At 42.4% G+C, this 20,604-nt stretch overlaps 1 protein-coding gene across 1 annotated transcript in view; it reads left to right on the forward strand.

The window, feature by feature from the left end:
- The window catches only part of astn1 (astrotactin 1), a 2,752,121-nt gene that overhangs the window by 1,357,281 nt on the left and 1,374,236 nt on the right, over nucleotides 1-20,604 (forward strand). Inside the window, exon 11 of the mRNA XM_041207794.1 lies at nucleotides 19,079-19,153. Coding sequence (XP_041063728.1) covers nucleotides 19,079-19,153 — 75 coding nt within the window. The remainder of the gene's footprint in view (nucleotides 1-19,078; nucleotides 19,154-20,604) is intronic.

Raw genomic sequence — 20,604 nt, forward strand, 5'->3', positions numbered from 1 at the left:
TGTGGGAAACCCAAGATCTGGGCAAATCCAATCGCTCTTGCATCCTGGCTCCCCTGGTCCCAGGCAAAATGCACAAAGTTGTGAGCCTTCATGAAGATGGCATCTGTGACCTCATGGATGCATTTGTGGATGAGCCTTGTGACATCCCACAGAGGTCGCCGGTGGAGCCCTGGAAGGAGCTACTGCTGTAGAAATTGAGCATTGTGGTCACTTTCATGGCCACTGGCAGGGGATGCCCTCCATGTCCAAATGGCAACAAATCCTGCAGCAGGTGGCAGATGTAACCAACCAGTTCCCTAGACATGCACAGTCTTCGGCACCACTGGTTGTTGGCCATCTGCAGAAATGAAAGGCGGCATCTATAGGCCCTGGGTCTGGCTAGGCACCGATCAGTGACAGCTTGCTGCCCCTTCTTCCAGAGGATGCTGCTCCTCCCTCTGCACAGCCAGGCACTTCAGTCACTCTCTACTCAGTTGTCTTTGCTCTCTGTAAGTCACAAGACATCCAGCTAAGTCACCAAGCTCCATGATCCTGATGTACTCCTCCTGCAAGATGAAAAAGACAGATGCGTGGGGTAGGAAAGGTGTACTAAGAACCTGTCCTGTTTAAGTCTGAAGGCCCCTTCATGCATCCCAGAGAGTGCTGGCCACCACTTGGAGAGCCAGAGTTTAGTGCGCTGCATGGCTGCCCGAAACCCCATCCTCCTCCGCCCCACTCCACCTGACCGACTGGCGGCAGCTTTGCCCATTGGACTGCATGCTGTGCTCTCAGCTCAGGCTTAGACATTCTGCTAACCGGTACTGCAAGGCTGCACTGTTAGCTTGAACCACTGATCCAAACTGGGATGATGACATTGCAAGAGACTGTGAGTGCCTCCACCAGTGACTGTTCCATGGCCAGCTGTACAACCAGACCAATCGTTCAAATGTCCTGCAGTCCACTAAAGCGCTCCTCACTTTGAAGTCTGTGCCCGAGCGGTGAAAAGGTCTGGAGCACTTGGTGGGTCTTTGATGCCTCTGTGTTGCTTGAAAGGGCAGAGAAGCTAGAGGCCGGACTCCAATCCTTTCAATATGGCTACGCCTGAACTGTCTCAGCTGCGGAGTAATGTTCACTTTATACAAGGTTTCCCTAATATGTGGCTGCTTCTGTCCCCCACCTCCTGCTCCACAACACATGTGCTTATGCGCTACCTTCAACCACAGAGCAGCCCTTGATCCCCCCGCACCGCCTCCAATGCAACTCATCCTTGAAGTGCAATCATGCTGACCTGGGCGGGGGACGAATCCAAAAGGGTGGACTTATAATGTTATGCTAATGTATTGCAATGAGGTTCCTGAAATCTGATGGCAGGAAACATGGCCCGCCATCTGTGGGTGAAATGGACGATCGCAAACTGGTTTCACGACGTTGTGACACTGATTTTTGGTCTGCTTGCCATCTTGTCTGTTCACCAAACATCTCCAATGCCAGTGGATGATTCCACCTGGTGTATGCACAATAGGCCTGGTAGGACAAAGGCCTAAACTTACCAGAGTTCTGTGTCGAGGCTGGGTACCATTTTGGAGAGATAAGGTACTTTTATGGATATGGTCCCTGGACACCTTTGGGAGAGTTCAGGTGCCCTATTGGAGAGATAAGATACCATTCGGGAGAGGTCAAGTGGTCTTTGTGATTGTTAAAAGTGGACATGACTGCGCACAAAAAGTGAATAAGCTCATTGGAGCTGTCAAAGTAAGCTGCCAAAGGGAGCTGTCAAGCTGCAAGGCATCTAAATCTCCTGTTCTTTAAATATTTGAAAAACACAGTCTGTAGTGTTGAAAAAAAATCAATGCTTGCTATTTAACTCTGTCTGTTTATATAAGCCTGAGGGTTACAATTACAGGATTAGCGCTGCATAACTGATTTCATAATCTAACACCATTTGATTGACGGCTCCAAGTGCTTATAAATTCTTTGAAGTGAAACAATGAATGGAAATGCGTGTTCTTACAAGGGAGTAAAGAAAATTAAATGTAGTGATTTTTTTTTATCAGAGTGTTTTTTTAAGTAGGGAATTCATCATTAGACACTCAAGAACTTTATGTGATCTCAGCATGAGTCCAGAGGTCTGCCTATGGTGGATACTGAGTGAGCTGGCGTGGAGAGTGTAAGGGCAAAGAGTGGTGGGTGGGGGAGCATGGGTTGTCATAAGTTGGTACTAAGTTAGTATAGGTGCTTTAAATGAGGGTCGGTGGAGGTGTATAAGTTGGTATGGAGGTGAAAGGGTGAGTGAAGGATCATAGGTTGGCATTGAAAGGTGTGAAGGCTCATGGGGGTAAGGCGGAGAGACATGAGATGGCATGGGTTAGTATAGATGGGGCATGGGGATTGTGTGGAAGGGTGAGGGGTGATTGTTAGAGGGTTATTTTCTTGTTTCATTTTTTTCTCACAGCTGGGACAAAGTGCCAGAGCACCGAGGCTGGCCTTTGGCCCATCCCACTTTTGCAACTGGCTGTCAATGAACTCTTCCCGGGGCCAGCAGGCCCGACACCTATAAAACCCAGCTCCTCTGAATGAAAATCCAAACTCCCAAGACACGCTTTCAGGACTCGGCTTCACGGAACTGGGAATTCTCCCAACTCTGAGCACCCAGCGTGAGAGCAAAAATTTAGGCCATTGTGTACACCAGTTGCTTACTGGATGCCTTCTGTGGCCAGTAACATTCTCTAGTAAATTAAAACAGCCCTGATATTCCCATTTTGCCTTAATTTCAGGTATTGTTTTGTTAGTTTTATTTGGTTTAAACTAGTTTGTGTGGTCCACCTCTTCATGAAATTTTAATGATGGTGTCCTTTAAGAGAAACAGCTTAGTTAAACCTAGTGTGGGTTTGGGTTTAATCCAATTCCAAATTTGCAGTGCTCTACTGGCTCACTGGATGCCTTCTGTGACCAAAGGATATGCACGGTAATTAATTACTCCCAATGTTGCAGTGATTTCACTTCAGCAATGTTTGTGTTTTTTTTATTTGCTTTGTTTGGGTGGACATCTCCTTCCTGGAATGGAAAGTACTTAGCGCTTCACCTGCTCCAACACTCCGATGGCCAATTTCAATTTATGGCCGATTCTGTGCTATATTTGCTGACTAAGCATTTAGGTTTAAAATTGAGACCAATATTTTTGCGATCAGATATCCACATGCTGGATGTGAGGAGCCCTTATGGCTCTCCCTGTCTATAATGCTGTAAGCTCCTGAGAAGACTACAGGATACCAAAAGCCCCGTGCTATCTTCATTTGATGTATCTTTTTCACAAAGTGCTAAAGATAGTTCCTCTAGCAAATAAAAAAATGATTTCCTCCATGGTGGGAAAGTGGAGTCCACCCAATGTTTTGTTGTGGGCAGAAGGATGGTATCCCATCGATCCTAAAACAGCTTAATAAAATTTTTAACGCAGTAGCTGAGAAATTCAAAAGAACAGGTGCCTGTAGAGCAACTTGAACAATTACAAATGATAATTAAGAAACAGCACTTGAGCTTGCTGCCATGCTTACATTTCCATGCTTGGCCTGCAACAATGTTCCAGTGAAGCCCAATGCAAACTGGAGGAACCTTCTCCACCTTCTGATTAGGCACTTTACAGTCTTCTGGACTTAAAAGTTCAACAACTTCAGACCATGAACTCTGTTCTTTACTTTGATCTTTTGAATTTTTTTTTCCCAAACCCCCACCCCCCCATTCCCCCACAGGACCATCTGTAACTTGCTTCACTTTCATAGAGCACTGACCCTTGTTCTGCCATTAACACATTCTGCTATTTTACCTTTATGCCTCTATTAGCACCCTATTTAATATTTAACACTACCGTTACCTTTGTCCTGTGTCCATAACATCTTTGTCCTGAGCTCCCACCTATCCCTGACCTTCTATTTTGCTCCCCCTGCACAACCCCACCCAACTTTGTTCAACAGTATAAAATCCATCACAATTCTACTTCTGTCCAGCTCTGAAGAAGTCATATGGACTCAAAATGTTAACTCTGTTTCTCTCTCCACTCAAGCACCAAGTTAATACCCAAACTTGTGAATTGTCTTTTTGGACCTGATTTGAATATGTTTGTCATTTCAAGGCATGTATATTCCAGGAAAATTGTCTCTTTCTGCCCCACTCCATGAAGATGCTCCACGAGCAGTTTGGGTGTGTTGGGAATTGGGTATCCGAATTTACTTCCCGAGCTCACCGCTTGTGCTTGGTGCCATTCAGAATCATACCCTTCATCAATATATCTACACATCATACATGTGTAAGACCACTTAACTTAGTCCAGATTTAATTCATAGACTCATTATGAAGATATATTTTTAATAGCAAATAGCTATTAAACACAATAGAGTTAAGGAGTGATACATCATACACATCAATCTGGTCTAGAGATCACGGGAAATTGGGTCTAAGGCAGGAAAATGAGAAGGGGGCAGAGGTAGGAGAGGAGGAAGAAAGTGGGAGAAGTGGATGGAGTAGAAGGAGGACAAGAGGCCAGAGAAGAAGAGGTAAATAGAGATAGAGCTTAAGTTGGGAAAATTTCTTGTGGGATTTGGGTGGATAGAATAGCTCTGCAAACTTTAGCATGAGCAGAAGGGAACTCTGCTACTACTTCTCAAGTGCAAAACTTGAGAAATTGGGGTCGTTGGGTTCCAGAGCCAATGCTCGATTGGAACAAGAGGTGGGGGAGCAGTAGATCAAAGGACAGTTCTCTTCAGAAAGGCTAGAATTTACAGATCAGTTGAGATGGTTGGGCGTATTGCAATGAGAATTGAGGGGAAGGCTCAGGGGATGAGTTAGTCTACTTAGATATAGTGGGTTATAACAACTGAGGCAGAGAACAGTGGTCATCTATGATGATGTATGGGACAGTTCTTGCCTTGAAGAGCACTTTTATTGATTATATGTGCATTGTTGCTGCCACTTTCGCGACTCAGTGGAGTGAGTAATGATTATTGGAGTTCATTTGAACATTGAATAGCAAGTTTAAATCTTTACTGCTAAAATTCTTTTCCTTTGCATACTGGGGGAAAGATTTGTTCACACAATGCTCCTTCTACATAAACTGCATCAATTTCCCAGGGACAGGCAACAGTGTAGGCTGCTATTTGAACAGCCCGTGCAGTGTTCTTCAATCATATCTTTCCCCCAGTGTGTCTTGATGTTGGGAGAGGCTCCATTATTTTTTGCAACTCAGATCTTTGTTGGCTAGAATCAGAGAGATAAGTGGACACAAGTGGGGATGGTACTATGAAGAGAGGGATGGGGACCTGAAGTATGCTTTAGTAGCCTACCTAAATTGCTATATTACAAGTCTAGAAGATCAGCTAAGAGGGATGACATTATGTCTATTTTGCTAGTTGGTGCACCATTATCTTCCCAGGAAAGATTTGGGCTCAGTGCAGTGGAGCTGTTGGAGTGATGTTCATTTTAACATGCATTAATGGGTCAAGTAACATAACCTTCACAGCATCACATCAAAGGGCAATATAACTACTTTCAGAATATTGTAGGCAGTCATCCTTTTTTTATTAAAGATACTGCTTAGCAAGCTCAGGTTGATCTTCTTCAGCTGTTGTAGTCTCAGAACTGATATTTTATCTCCCGAGAGAGAACATCCTTCTCTTCCAGATCCTATGAAAGTGGTCTTTATGAAAAAGAAATCAATTTTCTATCTGTTTTATGTCTAACTTAATCCTCCCTGGAGCTCTTTTCAGGGCTCAAAGTTTGCATTTCTAAATTCTTGCACATCTGTCTTGTTAATTTTGGTTTCAGCATGTACTTATGATGTTAAATTTATCTGTAAATTCATCATTAGAACCCAAATTATTTATTGAATTGCTTATGTATTCAGGATTTGTTTAATTACTCGACTTCGCCTGTATGGTATTTCATCAACAGTTTTCAAATTATGATGTGACCCCAAAGCTGGAATTTTACCAGCACACTTGGGTCCTGATATCAAGACCAAATGTGAGTTCCAAGCTCAGGCAGGTGGAGACGAGACCACGGTGGCCATTTTACCTGTGGCGGCCAATTAAGAACTGCCTATACAGGATGCCAGCCCAGTCAGAGGCCTAGGTGGTCGCTGTTGAGATTGTCAGGAGAAAGAGAAAGTACCTCCATGTTGAGGTGTCCTCAAAGGCAGACAGGTGCTGGCAATCAGAGGGGCGAAGCCTCCAGCAGCAGCGCTAGATCTGCGGGGCAGCCATTGACATCATGGGGCTCATCTTTGGGACATGGAGCATCCGAAAAGGATGGTTACCACCCACGCCCCCCACCCCCCCCCCCCCCCCAAACCCGCCAAACCCCCACACCCACCCCCTGCACCCACCCAACCCCCTTTATTTTGAAAGGAAAGTGAATGGATCAGAAAAACTGAAAGAGAGAAATAAAAGAACAAGCTGCAAAAGTGAACATGCTAAGAACATGCTAAGCTGCTGCTTAGCATGACATATGAACAAATGAACCAGAACAGATACTGTATGGGACTCAGTAATTTTTGAGTTAATTGATGTAGCTAATTAGCAACCTTGAATGAATGAACACATCATCATGGTTTTGTCAGAATTTAAATTTTAACAAAGGCTAAAGAGGAAAAAAAATGGAAAACCTCATGTGAGTGAATTTTAAACTCATCAGAAGATCAAAAAGTAGGAAGAAGGGCTATAAAATAAAACAGGTGAAACATTGAATCTCTTAAAGACTATGGCCTTGCAATGGCTGCTTGCAACTATCACATATAGAAATCTAACATGCTTGGTTCATATTTTTGTTTGCTACCTTTGTATATTTGGCATAGAAGGAACAAAAGTAAATATGTTAACACCAATATCACAATCAAAACAAAATCATTGGTGGAGGAACTGAAGATGGCTGGGTCAAGAATGTGTGCTGAGTACTCCAGCAATAATGTCATGGGCTAAGATGATTAGCATTCAACAACATCAATTACTTTTATTTATTTTTAGTGTAAATCAAGCCATTTGATTCCCACTGATCTCAGTTTTGCTGCAGCTTCTTGATGCCATACTTCTGGTGTTTCATAACTGAAGGAGTTGTGAATGGAGCTGAACACTATGGAATTGCCATTGATCAATGATGAAGCAGTGGGAGATGGTAGGGCCCAGGAAACTGCTCATGCAAACTTCTAAAGTGGCTGTAATGATTTGTCTCCAACAACCATGACAACTTATCTATGTATCAGATATGATTTCAACCATTGAAGTTATTTTCAATTGGTCTCCATCGACCTCAGTTTTACTTGGACTCCTTGGTTTCATGCATAATTGAACATCTCCTTGATGCTGAGCACAGCTACTGTCACTTCTCCTCTGATTGGCAGGAGAAGTTGTATAATTTGTATCTGTAGTAAGGCTGCACATCATGCCACAGTGACAGAAGATTCCCAACTGAATTCGGCATGCAACTATGGCATTAAATTCCAGCACCTCCCAGTTTGTCACAAGGAGATCCTATTTAATTCAGGATCTTTTAATCTTTTAATTTTTCTTATTTAGTACAGTGGTTACAAAAGGAATTGTTTGTAAGTACTTCAGGTTGTTTTGAGGCAATGAAAATGCAAGTTATTTCTTTAATTGACAAATTATCACATACAAACAAGTCCATTGTATGTGACTTACAATATAGTCTCATATGCTTGAGCACATGTCAAAAGGAAGTTTATGAACTTGGAGAAGGAATTTGTTGACTAGCTATTGGTTAGATTGAGCTTTTACTCAAAAGGAAATGCCACTGATTACTCTGTTGTTTTTATTACTAATTTTTATCTATGTTGTTTCTGTCTTCTTCCATTCTGGTCTTACATTGAACCTTTCTTTAGCTGTGTGTCAACCAATAATGAAGTGCTTGTGTTATATGTTTATCTCTGCAAACAAACTTTTTCATCAATATATTCTCCCCCTTTAAGCATAAATCTATGATAAAATAGCTTGATCTGTCTACATATGTTGCAAGTGTGAACAAGTGGAATTCTAACCAGAATTATACTTCCTAAAGCAAAGTAACCCAACACACTCCTAGCCAGCCTCCCATGCTCTATCCTCTATAAATTGAAGGTCAATCAAAACACTGCTGTCACTTACCTAATTTGCACTAAGTCTTGTTCACCCATTTCCCTTGTGCTTGCTAACCTATGTTGTCTTCTGGTTAAGCAATGTCTCAGTTCAAAATAGCTCATTCTTGTTTTCAATTTCCTCCATGCCTTTGCCTTCCCAATCTTTGTAATCTCTGCCTCCAGCCCACAATGCTGCAAGAAAACTGGAGTTCTCTGAGTCTGGCCTCTTGAGCATCCCTGATTTTAATTAATCCAACTCTGGAGGCCGCAAACTCTGGAATTCCCTCCCTAAACCTCTCTGTCTCTCTTCCCCTTTTCTCTTTTAAGGCACTTCTTAGAACCTAACTCTTGACTAAGCTTTTGGCTATCCATCCTAGCATCTTCTTATGTGGTTTGCTGCCACATCTGGTTTGATAACACTCCTATGTTAAAGATTCTGAATGAATCATTGAGTTATATGTTAAATATAAACGCTGAGTTCAATAGTCGGTCAATTGTTTGCAACTGACATGAAGGGCGAAATTTAAAACCTATCCACTTACACAGAATTAAGATCAGGGTAATTTTCTGACTCAGTTGATATTAGCATCCATTTTAATCAATTGATTTGCTATTGGATTTTATTGATTTGGTTTGAGATTCACAATGTTGCCTTATAATGGCCAATTATCCCTTAAACCTAGTTTCAGTCTAAGTGGAACTGACTGTCTCTGATTTCAGGAGCTCACTCCTTATGTTCCTTTATTAATGCAAAAGCCTTTAAGCTGATCCTGCAAATCTCACTTATTCCCATTTTAACCTTGCATTTTATTTGCATTTCTCACTCTTCCCTGCGTAATACTCAGGCAAACATTCTTTTTCTGTGCTTTTGACACATGTTGAATGTGCATATTCTAAATCCAAATCCGTGGCTTTAAATTTAATGGACTCAAAATGGACTGGAGATACAGCTTTGTGACACAGGCTTCTGGAGTAGACTGAAAGCACAAAGAGATGAATATTCACTTCAACATTTCTTTCTGGTCTGGACAATGATAAAGAAATCCAGATCTATAGGTACCCACGTGTCAGCTTAACCCCCTCACAATAGGATCATAGTGTCCTAAGGGCACAGAAGGAGGCCATTCAGCCCATTGATACAAAGCCAGCTGTCAGTAGAACAAACCAGTTAGTTGCATTTAACCCAACTCTACAACCATAGCCTTGCAAGTTTATTTCCCTCAAGTGTCTATCCAATTTTCTTCTGCAATTGATGATCTTCAGTATTTGACACACTTCCAAGTTTGGTATCATAAGCAAACTTTGAAATTTTACTCTGAATTCCAGCACTCCCTACCATCTTCCAGTTTAAAACACAATCATTTTCCATGTTTGACTGTTTACTTTATCCAAGCTGATGCTGACTGTCCTATTCCATGTGCCACAATTTTGTTAACTATGTGGTAATTTGTCAAAAACTTTTGAAAAAAAATCAATATAGACAACATCTACGCTATAATTATTCTTACTTAATTTCTTAGTGTGCAGTACCATTTCTTGCTTTTAGGTGCCATTTGCAGTTGGGCTCGGCTTACCACTGCAGATACCGGCAATTTTTACTTTAGCATTGCCACTTTAATTAGTCTCACTGATCGTTGGAAAGTTGGAGAGAATGTTATGTTGTTTCAAAGCAGTTCACTGTAAATCAGCTCATTGTCCACAGTTAAGTACTGTTAAATCTCACAGCTAACTGAATTACTGAGAAATTAGAAACTTCGGGAAAGGAATGGAGATTCTTGCCACTGACTCTTTTTGTCATTGATTCCAGCATCTTGACAGCTGAGAAGCTCAGCTGTTCTGCAGACAAGCAGTCTGAGTTGGGTTGCAGAGAATATGAGTTGAATATCACAGCTGACTAAAAATTCTGGCTATGTAATGAGCCAGGAGGCTGGGAAGATCACAAGTAGGGGAGGCAGAGAGACAACTGTGACTTCTACTGTACTTACAGATCAGCTGGTTTGTCACAGTGAGAAATTATACCTGACATCGCAGAGCAACACTTTTGAGCAGTGAAGCAGAATTTGAATGACGGAATGTATTTTATTAGAAAATAAACTGCAAACCCACTAAGCCAAAATGTCATTGAATGATGGACTATCTGAACTCATGCATAAGCATATAATAAGGGCCCAAGATCAGGTTGACAAACTGAAGTTGAGATTCAAAGCTATTGAAATGCGACATTGGCTATTCTGTTCCATTCCACTGATGTTTCAGTGGATTTGGCAGTAGACAGGGCCAGAAGTGTGGTTAGAGACATGCTCTTCGATGTTCCTGCTATTCCACACTGCCATTCTCTGGAGGTAGTCTGAAGTGCCCGTAAATATGCAAGCACATTTATTTAAATTGCAATGTTTCTTGCCACTTACCCTAGATAAATGCTGGCTGTAGGGGCATCCTGCTAGGTCCTGGCATCCAGAGCTCAAAGGTTGGTAGAGCAGCCCGTTTAGTCACTTGTAGAGATTTGCCATGTGGAGACGCCAGGAACAGCTGGCAAAAAATTGGTTAAAAAAGAACAGGCCAATTTTTTAGGCAGCTCAGAGGCTGCCTTTTCACTGCTCATCTCGCAGAATCCAAACAAACCCAGGACCAAAAAATTGTCCCTGTCCAGGATGATCCCTGCTAGAAAGACCCCCAAATTGGAATGCACAAGCTTGCAAGTAGAATAGTTCAAACCAGGAAATGCTCCAAAGCATTAAAAAAAAATTCAAAGATACTAAAAACCTAAAGAGTTGGTTGCGCAGTTCCAGGAATCCCCTTCTTTTTAAATTATATGAGATATATCAAAGGAAAGAATCACCAAGTCAAGGAAGTCCATAAAAAGCAAACTGTTCAAGTAATGATTTTGGAGGGACAGGAAGAGGCATATACTACATTGACAGATATTTCTTGCATGCATGATTTGTGTTGAATCACAATTGAGAAAATTAAAGGGCTTCCCCCTTGTCTTAAGTAATTTTCTATTAGATGAGGAAAGTACTTTTATTTATGTGGATTGTTATTCTGTAGACCTTTGATTACATTTATCCTAAAGGGCATTGACAAAGGATCAATCACTCCATTATGTAGATTCAACTGTTTCTAAATCTACATTTTAATTTATATCACTTATGAATCCTCAGTTTAATGAGCAGCCCACTTAATCAGCACCTATCCACCACCTTAAACATTCACTACCTCCACCACCTACAAACAGTGCAGCAGTACATACCATCTCCAAGATGCAGAGCAGCAAGTCATCAATCCTAATTTGGCAGCACTTTCCAAAAGTGGAGCCTCTACCACCTAGAAGAACAAGGGCAGCAGATGCATGGGAACACTATTACCTGCAAGTTCCCCTCCAAGCCACACAACACCCTGACTTGGAACTATATTGTTGCTCCTTCACCGTCACTGCATAAACAACCTGGAACATCCTTCCTTACAGCGCCTACACAACATGGACTGCAGCATTCAAGAAGCTGGCTCACCAGCACATTTTCAAGGACAGTTAGGGATTGTCAATAAATGCTGGCCTTGCCAGAGATGTTTATGTGCCCATGAAAGAATTAGAAAAATCCTTCAGAATGACTACATGGACAACTATTGAAAAGAAGCTGATCAATTAGCTGCTGCATAATAGATGGGGACCTGCAGGCTTGCCACTGCAGATTAAAACTGTACAGATTAAATTACCAAAATGATTTTTCTTGACCCTTGGCAAGTTAATCTTCTAGATAATCATGTGGGTGTGCTGGATGGAAACATGGCCAAATTTAGTTGTTAGTTTCCCCCTGGTCAAATTACTTGCAAATAGTCAACCCTTAGTTTTACACAGGAAGGCTGGTTCCATGTAGGGGCACTGTCTACGCCAATCCATCATTGATTTCCAAAATAATGCCAAAAGTGTTTAAATTGTGGCTTAAAATGGTTTCAAAGTCCATTTTGGTTTTGGATAACCAAAACATAGATTGATAAAGAGAAAAGGATTGTAATTATAGAATGTCTTAACAGCTGTCAGAGGTGCCTTGAGATACCTCACATATAATAAATTACTTTGAAGTGCAGTGATTTCACAGCCATTGTGTGCAAGGCAAAATCCTCCAAACAGCAATCAAATGAATGAAAATAGAATTACCTGGAAAAACTCAGCAGGTCTGGCAGCATTGGCGGAGAAGAAAAGAGTTGATGTTTCGAGTCCTCATGATCCTTCAACAGAACTGAGTGAATATTAGGAGACGGGTGAAATATAAGCTGGTTCAAGGTGGGGGGGTGGGGGAAGAGAAGTGGTGGGGGCGGATGGTGTGGTTATAGGGACAAGCAAGCAGTGATAGGAGCAGATAATCAAAAGATGTCACAGACAAAGGAACAAAGAGGTGTTGAAGGTGGTGATATTATCTAAATGAATGTGCTAATTAAGAATGGATGGCAGGGCACTCAAGGTACAGCTCTAGTGGGGGTGGGGTGGAAAGACTAGCAGGGCATACAAGATTTAAAAATAATGGAAATAGGTGGGAAAAGAAAAATCTATATAAATTATTGGAAAAATCAAAAGGAAGGGGGAAGAAACGGAAAGGGGGTGGGGATGGAGGAGGGAGTTCAAGATCTAAAGTTGTTGAATTCAATATTCAGTCTGGAAGGCTGTAAAGTGCCTAGTCAGAAGATGAGGTGCTGTTCCTCCAGTTTGCGTCTCTCGGACTGCTGTTCCCGTCACATTGCGAGATCCACACTCAGTGCCATGTGCCGCCATATGAACACACTCGACCTCTCCCTCCAGCAGCACCGTCGTACCCTTTTTCAAAGCTGCGCGTCCCCCCAGTTTCATTTTATTCTTCGGCTCATCCGACACCTCAACAAGAAACTTTTTCTCTTTCTCTCAAGTGCTAAGGAACGCAAGCTCCAACAACTCATCGACACCAACACCCATCTCGGACCCTCCACCCCTGCCTGTCCCTCCGTCCCCACCCCATCTTCCAATCCCAGCCCCGGCAGTGTATTCACTATACCCCCTGACCTTCCCCTCTCCGACACTGAATGTGCAGTGCTCAGCAAAGGACTTAGTTTCATACCCTTACGCCCTGATCTCAATGAATTTCGGGCTCGGCACGATGCTGAACTCTTCTTCTGCCATCTTTGTCTCCGTGCTCACTTCTTTGGGCAGGAGTCCTCTCTCCATTCAATGGATCCTTTTACCCACCTCCAATATTCTCCCTCCACCTGGACCCTTCCCTCGGGATTCTTACCTTCTCTTGATCTTTACATTGAGAACTGTCGGCGTGACATTAGTCGTCTCAATTTCTCTGCTCCTCTCACCCATTCCAATGTGTCTCTCTCTGAACTTAGTGCATTCCGTTCTCTCATGTCCAACCCCAACATTGTCATCACACCCGCTGACAAGGGTGGTGCTGTTGTTGTCTGGCGCACTGACCTCTATCTCGCGGAGACTGAGCGTCAACTCGCAGACACTTCCTCCTACCTCTCCCTGGACCATGACCCCACCACTGAACATCAAGCCATTGTTTCCAGGACTGTCACTGACCTCATCTCCTCTGGAGGTCTTCCTCCCACAGCTTCCAACCTGATAGTCGCCCAACCTCGGACGGCCCGCTTCTACCTCCTACCCAAAATCCACAAACAGAACTGTCCCAGTAGACCGATCGTGTCAGCCTGTTCCTGATCCACGGAACTCATTTCTCGTTATCTTGACTTCCTTCTCTCTCCCCTTGTCCAATCCCTTCCCACCTACATCCTTGATTCCTCTTACCCCTTACGTCACATCAACAATTTCCAGTTCACTGGCCCCCAACTGCTTCACCATGGACGTCCAACCTCTCTACACCTCCATCCCCCACCAGTATGGTCTGAGTGCCCTTAGTTTCTTCCTCGAACAGAGGCCCAAACAATCCCCATCCACCACTACTCTCCTTCGTCTGGCTGAAATTGTTCTCACACTGAACAATTTCTCCTTTAACTCCTCTCACTTCCTCCAAATAAAAGGTGTGGCTATGGGTACCCGCATGGGCCCCAGCTATGCCTGTCTCTTTATGGGGTATGTGGAACATTCCTTGTTCCAGTCCTACTCTCCCACAACTCTTTCTCCGGTACATTGATGCTTGCTTTGGTGCTACTTCATGCTCTCATCAGGACTTGGAAAAATTTATTAATTTTGCTTCCAATCTCCACCCCTCCATCATTTTCACGTGGTCCATCTCTGACACTTCCCTTCCCTTCCTTGACCTCTCTGCCTTAATTTCTGGCGATAGACTGTCCACCAATATCCATTACAAGCCTTCTGACTCCCACAGCTACCTCAACTACAGCTCCTCACACCCCACTTCCTGTAAGGACTCCATCCCATTCTCTCAGTACCTTCGCCTCCGTCGCATCTGTTCTGATGATGCTACCTTCAAAAACAGTTCCTCTGACATTTCCTCCTTCTTCCTTAACCAATGTTTTCCACCCACGGTCGTTGACAGAGCCCTCAACCGTGTCCGGCCCATCTCCCGCGCATCCACTCTCCCTCCCAGAAACATGATAGGGTCCCCCTTGTCCTCACTTATCACCCCACCAGCCTCTGCATTCAATGGATCATCCTCTGCCATTTCCGCCAACTCCAGCATGATGCCACCACCAAACACATCTTCCCCTCACCACCCCTGGCGGCATTCCGTAGGGATCGTTCCCTCCGGGACACCCTGGTCCACCCCTCCATCACTCCCTACTCCTCAACCCCCACCTATGGCACCTCCCTATGCCCACGCAAAAGATGCAACGCCTGCCCCTTCACTTCCTCTCTCCTCACCGTCCAAGGGCCCAAACACTCCTTTCAAGTGAAGCAGCATTTCACTTGCATTTCCCCCAACTTAGTCTACTGCATTCGTTGCTCCCAATGCAGTCTCCTCTACATTGGAGAGACCAAACGTAAACTGGGCGACCGCTTTGCAGAACACCTGCGGTCTGTCCGCAAGAAAGACCCAAACCTCCCTGTCACTTGCCATTTTAACACTCCACCCTGCTCTCTTGCCCACATGTCTGTCCTTGGCTTGCTGCATTGTTCCAGTGAAGCCCAACGCAAACTGGAGTAACAGCACCTCATCTTCCAACTAGGCAATTTACAGCCTTCCAGACTGAATACTGAATTCAACAACTTTAGATCTTGAACTCCCTCTTCCACCCCTACCCCTTTCCGTTTCTTCCCCCTTCCTTTTGTTTTTTCCAATAATTTATATAGATTTTTCTTTTCCCACCTATTTCCATTATTTTTAAATCTTGTATGCCCTGCTAGTCTTTCCACCCCACCCCAACTAAAGCTGTACCTTGAGTGCCCTGCCATCCATTCTTAATTAGCACATTCGTTTAGATAATATCACTACCTTCAACACCTCTTTGTTCCTTTGTCTGTGACATCTTTTGATTATCTGCTCCTATCACTGCTTGCTTGTCCCTATAACCACACCCCGCCCCACTTCTCTACTTCCACCCCCCACCTTGAACCAGCTTATATTTCACCCCTCTCTTAATATTCACTCAGTTCTGTTGAAGGGTCATCAGGACTCGAAATGTCAACTCTTTTCTTCTCCACCGATGCTGCCAGACCTGCTAAGTTTTTCGAGGTAATTCTGTTTTTGTTTTGGATTTCCAGCATCCGCAGTTTTTTGTTTTTATCAAATGAATGATATTGCTTGTTTTTCCCTTGAGTTCCTGATGTTTGAATCTGATCTGGATTTAGCACCCATGCTCTTACAGTCTCAATCTCCAATAGCTTGTTGATGCCAATGTCTGCTTTAGCTGTGATTCAGTGAAAAATGCTGACACAGAGGCCCTTGCTATTCTTTAAATAGTGTCATGAAAGTTTTAAGGTTCATCTGAGCCTTTACTGCAAGCAGATAAAGCGAGTGCTTTAATGTTTTATCAGGAGGTCAAAACCTTTCAAACTGCAATAGTCCAAATGTACAATAATGGAGTATCAACCGAGATGATGTACTCAACTCTAGGAAGGATTCACTGAATCATAATGAGCCAAGCAGACATTGGCTCATACAAAGGTGAAGGATGAAAAAATCCTTGGAAACTCAGTTATTAGTGTCAGGTTTACCACTTGTCCAGTTTCAAATGGACTGTTTAGGATTTTAAGCACATGTCCAAGGTCTTCTTCAATGTAAAACTTCCACATTGTGGCTCCTGCCTGGGAGTTGATGTGCAGTAGATTGGCTGGTCCACCAGTGTAGGTTCCCTGTCGATTGTTATGTATAGAATTCAAACCACTGCAAAAGTGTAGGAAAGCTTTGGACTGGTGGCTGGCAAAAGTCTAGCTATACCTTGGGTTAGCTACTTGGTATCAAAAGCTCTTTCTTGGATCTGCCTTTTTCTTTGCCAAGTCAAGCCAGGTCCTTAGTGTTACTGACATTATGCATTCCATAAGTTATCAATGCCAAGTTTATTGGGTTACTGTTTTGTGGGGATGGTGCTCTTTGGTGCCAAAGATGGCAGTATGAAAAAACACAACAGCTTTGTGTTTAGATATGCATGGGTGAGAACACTTTCATTCCAGGAGTTTGCCAGTTCTAAACCACATCCCTTGTCACTTGAAGATGTAGACTTGAAACTAAGTTCATCAAATCCCTACCACATGTAAGTACTGCTGTGTGGGCAGCAGTTCACACACAAGAGATAATTTATTCAAAGTGGCTGGGCAAGTGCTTTGCCTTGCTTTTCCTTCCAGTTTGTTTCTGATTATTGATTTCTACACTATATTTACCTTTAGTATATGTTTTTCATTACCATTTTTGGTTAACTCTTTATGTTCCTGCTTTGTTTCTCTCTAAAGAATCTTCAATTTCTTTTATCAGAGAAATCATTAAATGCTGATTGTAATTGTTTTTCTTTGGAGTACTCGGGACCTATAAATGCCATCATCCCTATGCAAATCATTATAAACTTGGCCCACTAATGGGACATCCATTTCAGTGGGTTGTCAATCTAATCTAGTGGCATTTCTCAACCTTGCTGCCAATTGCTTTACTTGCCGCCTTCTCCTCTTCAGTTTGTATTCTGTCTTTATACCCCTTGTTCCCACCTACTTAAATTTGCAAATTTAACATTGCTTTGCAAAGATGTGCTCTGCATTGCAGCCTGTTAACCACTGGCTTTCTACAGATTTTCCAACCTTTTCAGTTCTCCTTTTTACTTCAGCTGCCACCACCTTTATTCTTATTTGTTACTCCCACTTTCCATGATCTTCGTTTTAATACTTTCTGTATTTCTGAATCTAAACTCTAAACTGAATCTGAATCTCACAATTGGAACACCGACTAAACTTGTCTTTATTATGTTTGTTTTTTGAAAAGTTGATATTCTTAAGCCCATCTTTAGAAATGTCATGTCACACAAACTCAAGATTAATTTAATATTATACTGACATCCTGAAATGTTAACAATAACTTATTGTTAATGTTACAGTATTAATGAAGCTGAATGAAAATCGGTTCAATCTTTTTACTTCCCTCCCCTTTTCTTCCTTCAACTGCTCAATTTTTTTTATATTCCACCATTTTTATTCAATTGTCTAAAACTTATAAATATAACTGGATTTTGTTATCTACACCATTCCATTATCGATTTCCAACATAATTCCAAAATTGTTTAAGTTGTGGCTTAAATTGGTTTCAAAGTCCAAACGATATATTGAGAAAGAGAAAAGGATTGTACTTAGTGCAGTGACTTCACAGACATTGTATGCACGGCAGAATCCTCCAAACAACAAAAAGATGACTGCTATTGTTTGTTTTTCCCTTGAGCTCCTGATGTGCTTCAGGATGTTTGAATGTGATCTGGAAATAGCACCCATGCTCTTACAGTCTCAATCTCCATTAGCTTGTTGATGCCAATGTCTACGTTAGCTGTGATTCAGTGAAAAATGCTGACACAGAGGCCCTTGCTATTCTTGAAATAGTGTCATGGAAGTTTTAAGGTTCATCTGAACCTTTAGGGCAAGCAGACAAAGAGAGTGATTAATGATTCATCAGAAGGGCAAAACTTTCTCACAGTGCAATAGTCCAAATGTACAATAATGGAGTATTAACCAAGCGGATGTTCTCAAGTCCTGGAAGGATTCACTGAATCATAATGAGCCAAGCAGGCATTGATTGGCTCATACAAAGGTGAAGGATGACAAAATGCTTGGAAACTCAGTTATTAGTGTCAGGTTTACCACTTGTCCAGTTTCAAATGGACTATTCAGAACTGTGAACACATGTCCAAGGTCTTCTTCAATGTGGAACTTCCATCATCTGAAAAAGGAACCTCAAAGTCAAATCCATGGTTCTACAGTGTTTTAACTTCTCTGGTTTGAACTTTGCAGTGGCTCCCTTAATGTAGTTTCACCAGTCAATGGCACTGGCAGTTCTTATTATGACTGGGAGATCACACCATATATTAATTAGCGGTGCGCTGTGGTCATTGAAAGATTGGGGGAAAAGCATGGCTAAGAACATGGATATGTAGCATATGGACCCTCAAAAAAGGTTGGTGGAAATAAGAGGGTATTAAATTCAATTTTCATGTATATTGTTTGGATCGTTACTTTGGATTTATAGGGATTTCACTAACCACAACAGTTGTATTGTATTCATGTTGTTTTATCACTGTTCTTCAAAGTAAATCTATGGAGCAACTGCAAATACATCAGTTTATTTAATTGCGATCATCATGGAAATTACATCAAATTACTACAATCTATTCAGATGTATTCACTACCCTCCCGCCCCACCGCCCCCCACCAGATACCTGAAGTGAAATGGAGTCATAACCAAGCTGTTGTTTGGTACCATGGGGATTTTTAAATTTGTTTTTGCTGCAGTGCTTTCTGCTATTTAAATACAGCTCATTATGGAGAAGTGTTTGCTCTCATTCAAAACAGACTGAGGAATAACTGCCTGTTTTTTTGAAAATCTTTATTCCATGTAGTCCCTGGCCATACACAGTGTTTCAGCGTGGTTTTGATCTGGTGATGGGAGAACAGCCGTCAGATAGAATTTTCAGGTAAGCCCGCTTTTCACGTATTGAAGTCTTCACATGTTCCTTGGGCTCCGAAAGTTCCCGGAATGTGCAGACATCTGTTATGTAACAATGAAACAAAAGGTGCTCTCCGATCCCCCTTTTTGAAAATGAGACTCTGCACAGATTGAATTGTCACTCCAATCTGCCTGTCACTGAGTTTTTTTCACACCCATGTTAAATATGATTGCCGAATAGGAACAATTTCAAATTACCTTGTGCAAGCTCGTATTCTACGTAGGCCAAAAATCTCACTAGAACTGCTAAGTGCACACCTACTGGGCTGGATTTCACAGTCAGCAGTGATGTAATAGTGCCGCCACTGACCTTGACCCAAAGATCAGTGACTTCTGTGCTGTATATTTCCCGTTTACTAACTAGCTTAAACCTGGCTTCAAGTCAAGAGAATCTCCAAGCATCCAGCAGCAGTGATGTCATCAAGTAGAATAACAGCCAATCACACTGAAGTATTCTCAGCCAGCAAAGCAGGAAGTAAAAGCCACTGAACTTCTCCATGTTACGGATAGCAAAATAGATGATTAGGACATTCATATTGGATTATGACAGAAACTTAAATATAATAAAATTCCTAATAAAATGTGAAATTTCATAACATGGAGAAATTTGACATTCGCCAAATTTAATGTTAAATTTTCAGGGCCAGCAGCTCTGAGAGGTAGGGAGGACAGCAGGGCTGGTAGTTGCCTCTTAATTGATTGCCACCAGTGAAATCCTGCCATCCGCCCACCCTGGCTTCACACCTGCTTTTGGACACAATGGTGGGACCGCCTCATTTGGGAAAATCCAACCCATAGTGTAAGAGTAGAAGTTCTCAGCAGTCTAGTAATTTGTAATTGATTGCATTCTAGCGAGACCTCAACAGTGCGCCCTATGGAGAAGCAGAGAATCACTGGTGGCAACTTTGGGATTTATACTTTTAATTGCTCATCAGAATCACAGAATCACAGGATTCTTAGAGCTCAGAAGGAGGCCATGTCTGCACTGACTGTCTGAGCAATTCACCTGGTGCCATTCCCCCGCCTTTTCTCCATAATATTCTTCCTTGTCAGGTAATTATCTGATTCCCTCTTGAATGCTTCAACTGAGCCTGCCTCTGCCACACAGCATATTCCAGATTTTAACCACTCTACTTGAAAAGCTTTTCCTCATGTTGCCATTGTTTCTTTTTCCAATTATCTTAAATCTGTGCCCTCTCATTCTCAATCCTTCCACCAGTGGGAACAGTTTCTCCCTTACTCTATCCAGACTCTACATGATATCAAATACCTCTATCAATCTCCTCTCAACCTTCTGTTCTCCAAAGAAAACTGTTTCAACTTCTCTCATCTATGTAACTGAAGTAGCTGTAACTATATCCTTAGTGGACTCCAGAAGACGTGGTCAGTATCAGAGTAGTAATGGATTCAAAAGCTGAC

This window comes from Carcharodon carcharias, chromosome 16 (genome assembly GCF_017639515.1).
Source record: "Carcharodon carcharias isolate sCarCar2 chromosome 16, sCarCar2.pri, whole genome shotgun sequence".
In the NCBI taxonomy this organism is placed as follows: Eukaryota; Metazoa; Chordata; class Chondrichthyes; order Lamniformes; family Lamnidae; genus Carcharodon; species Carcharodon carcharias.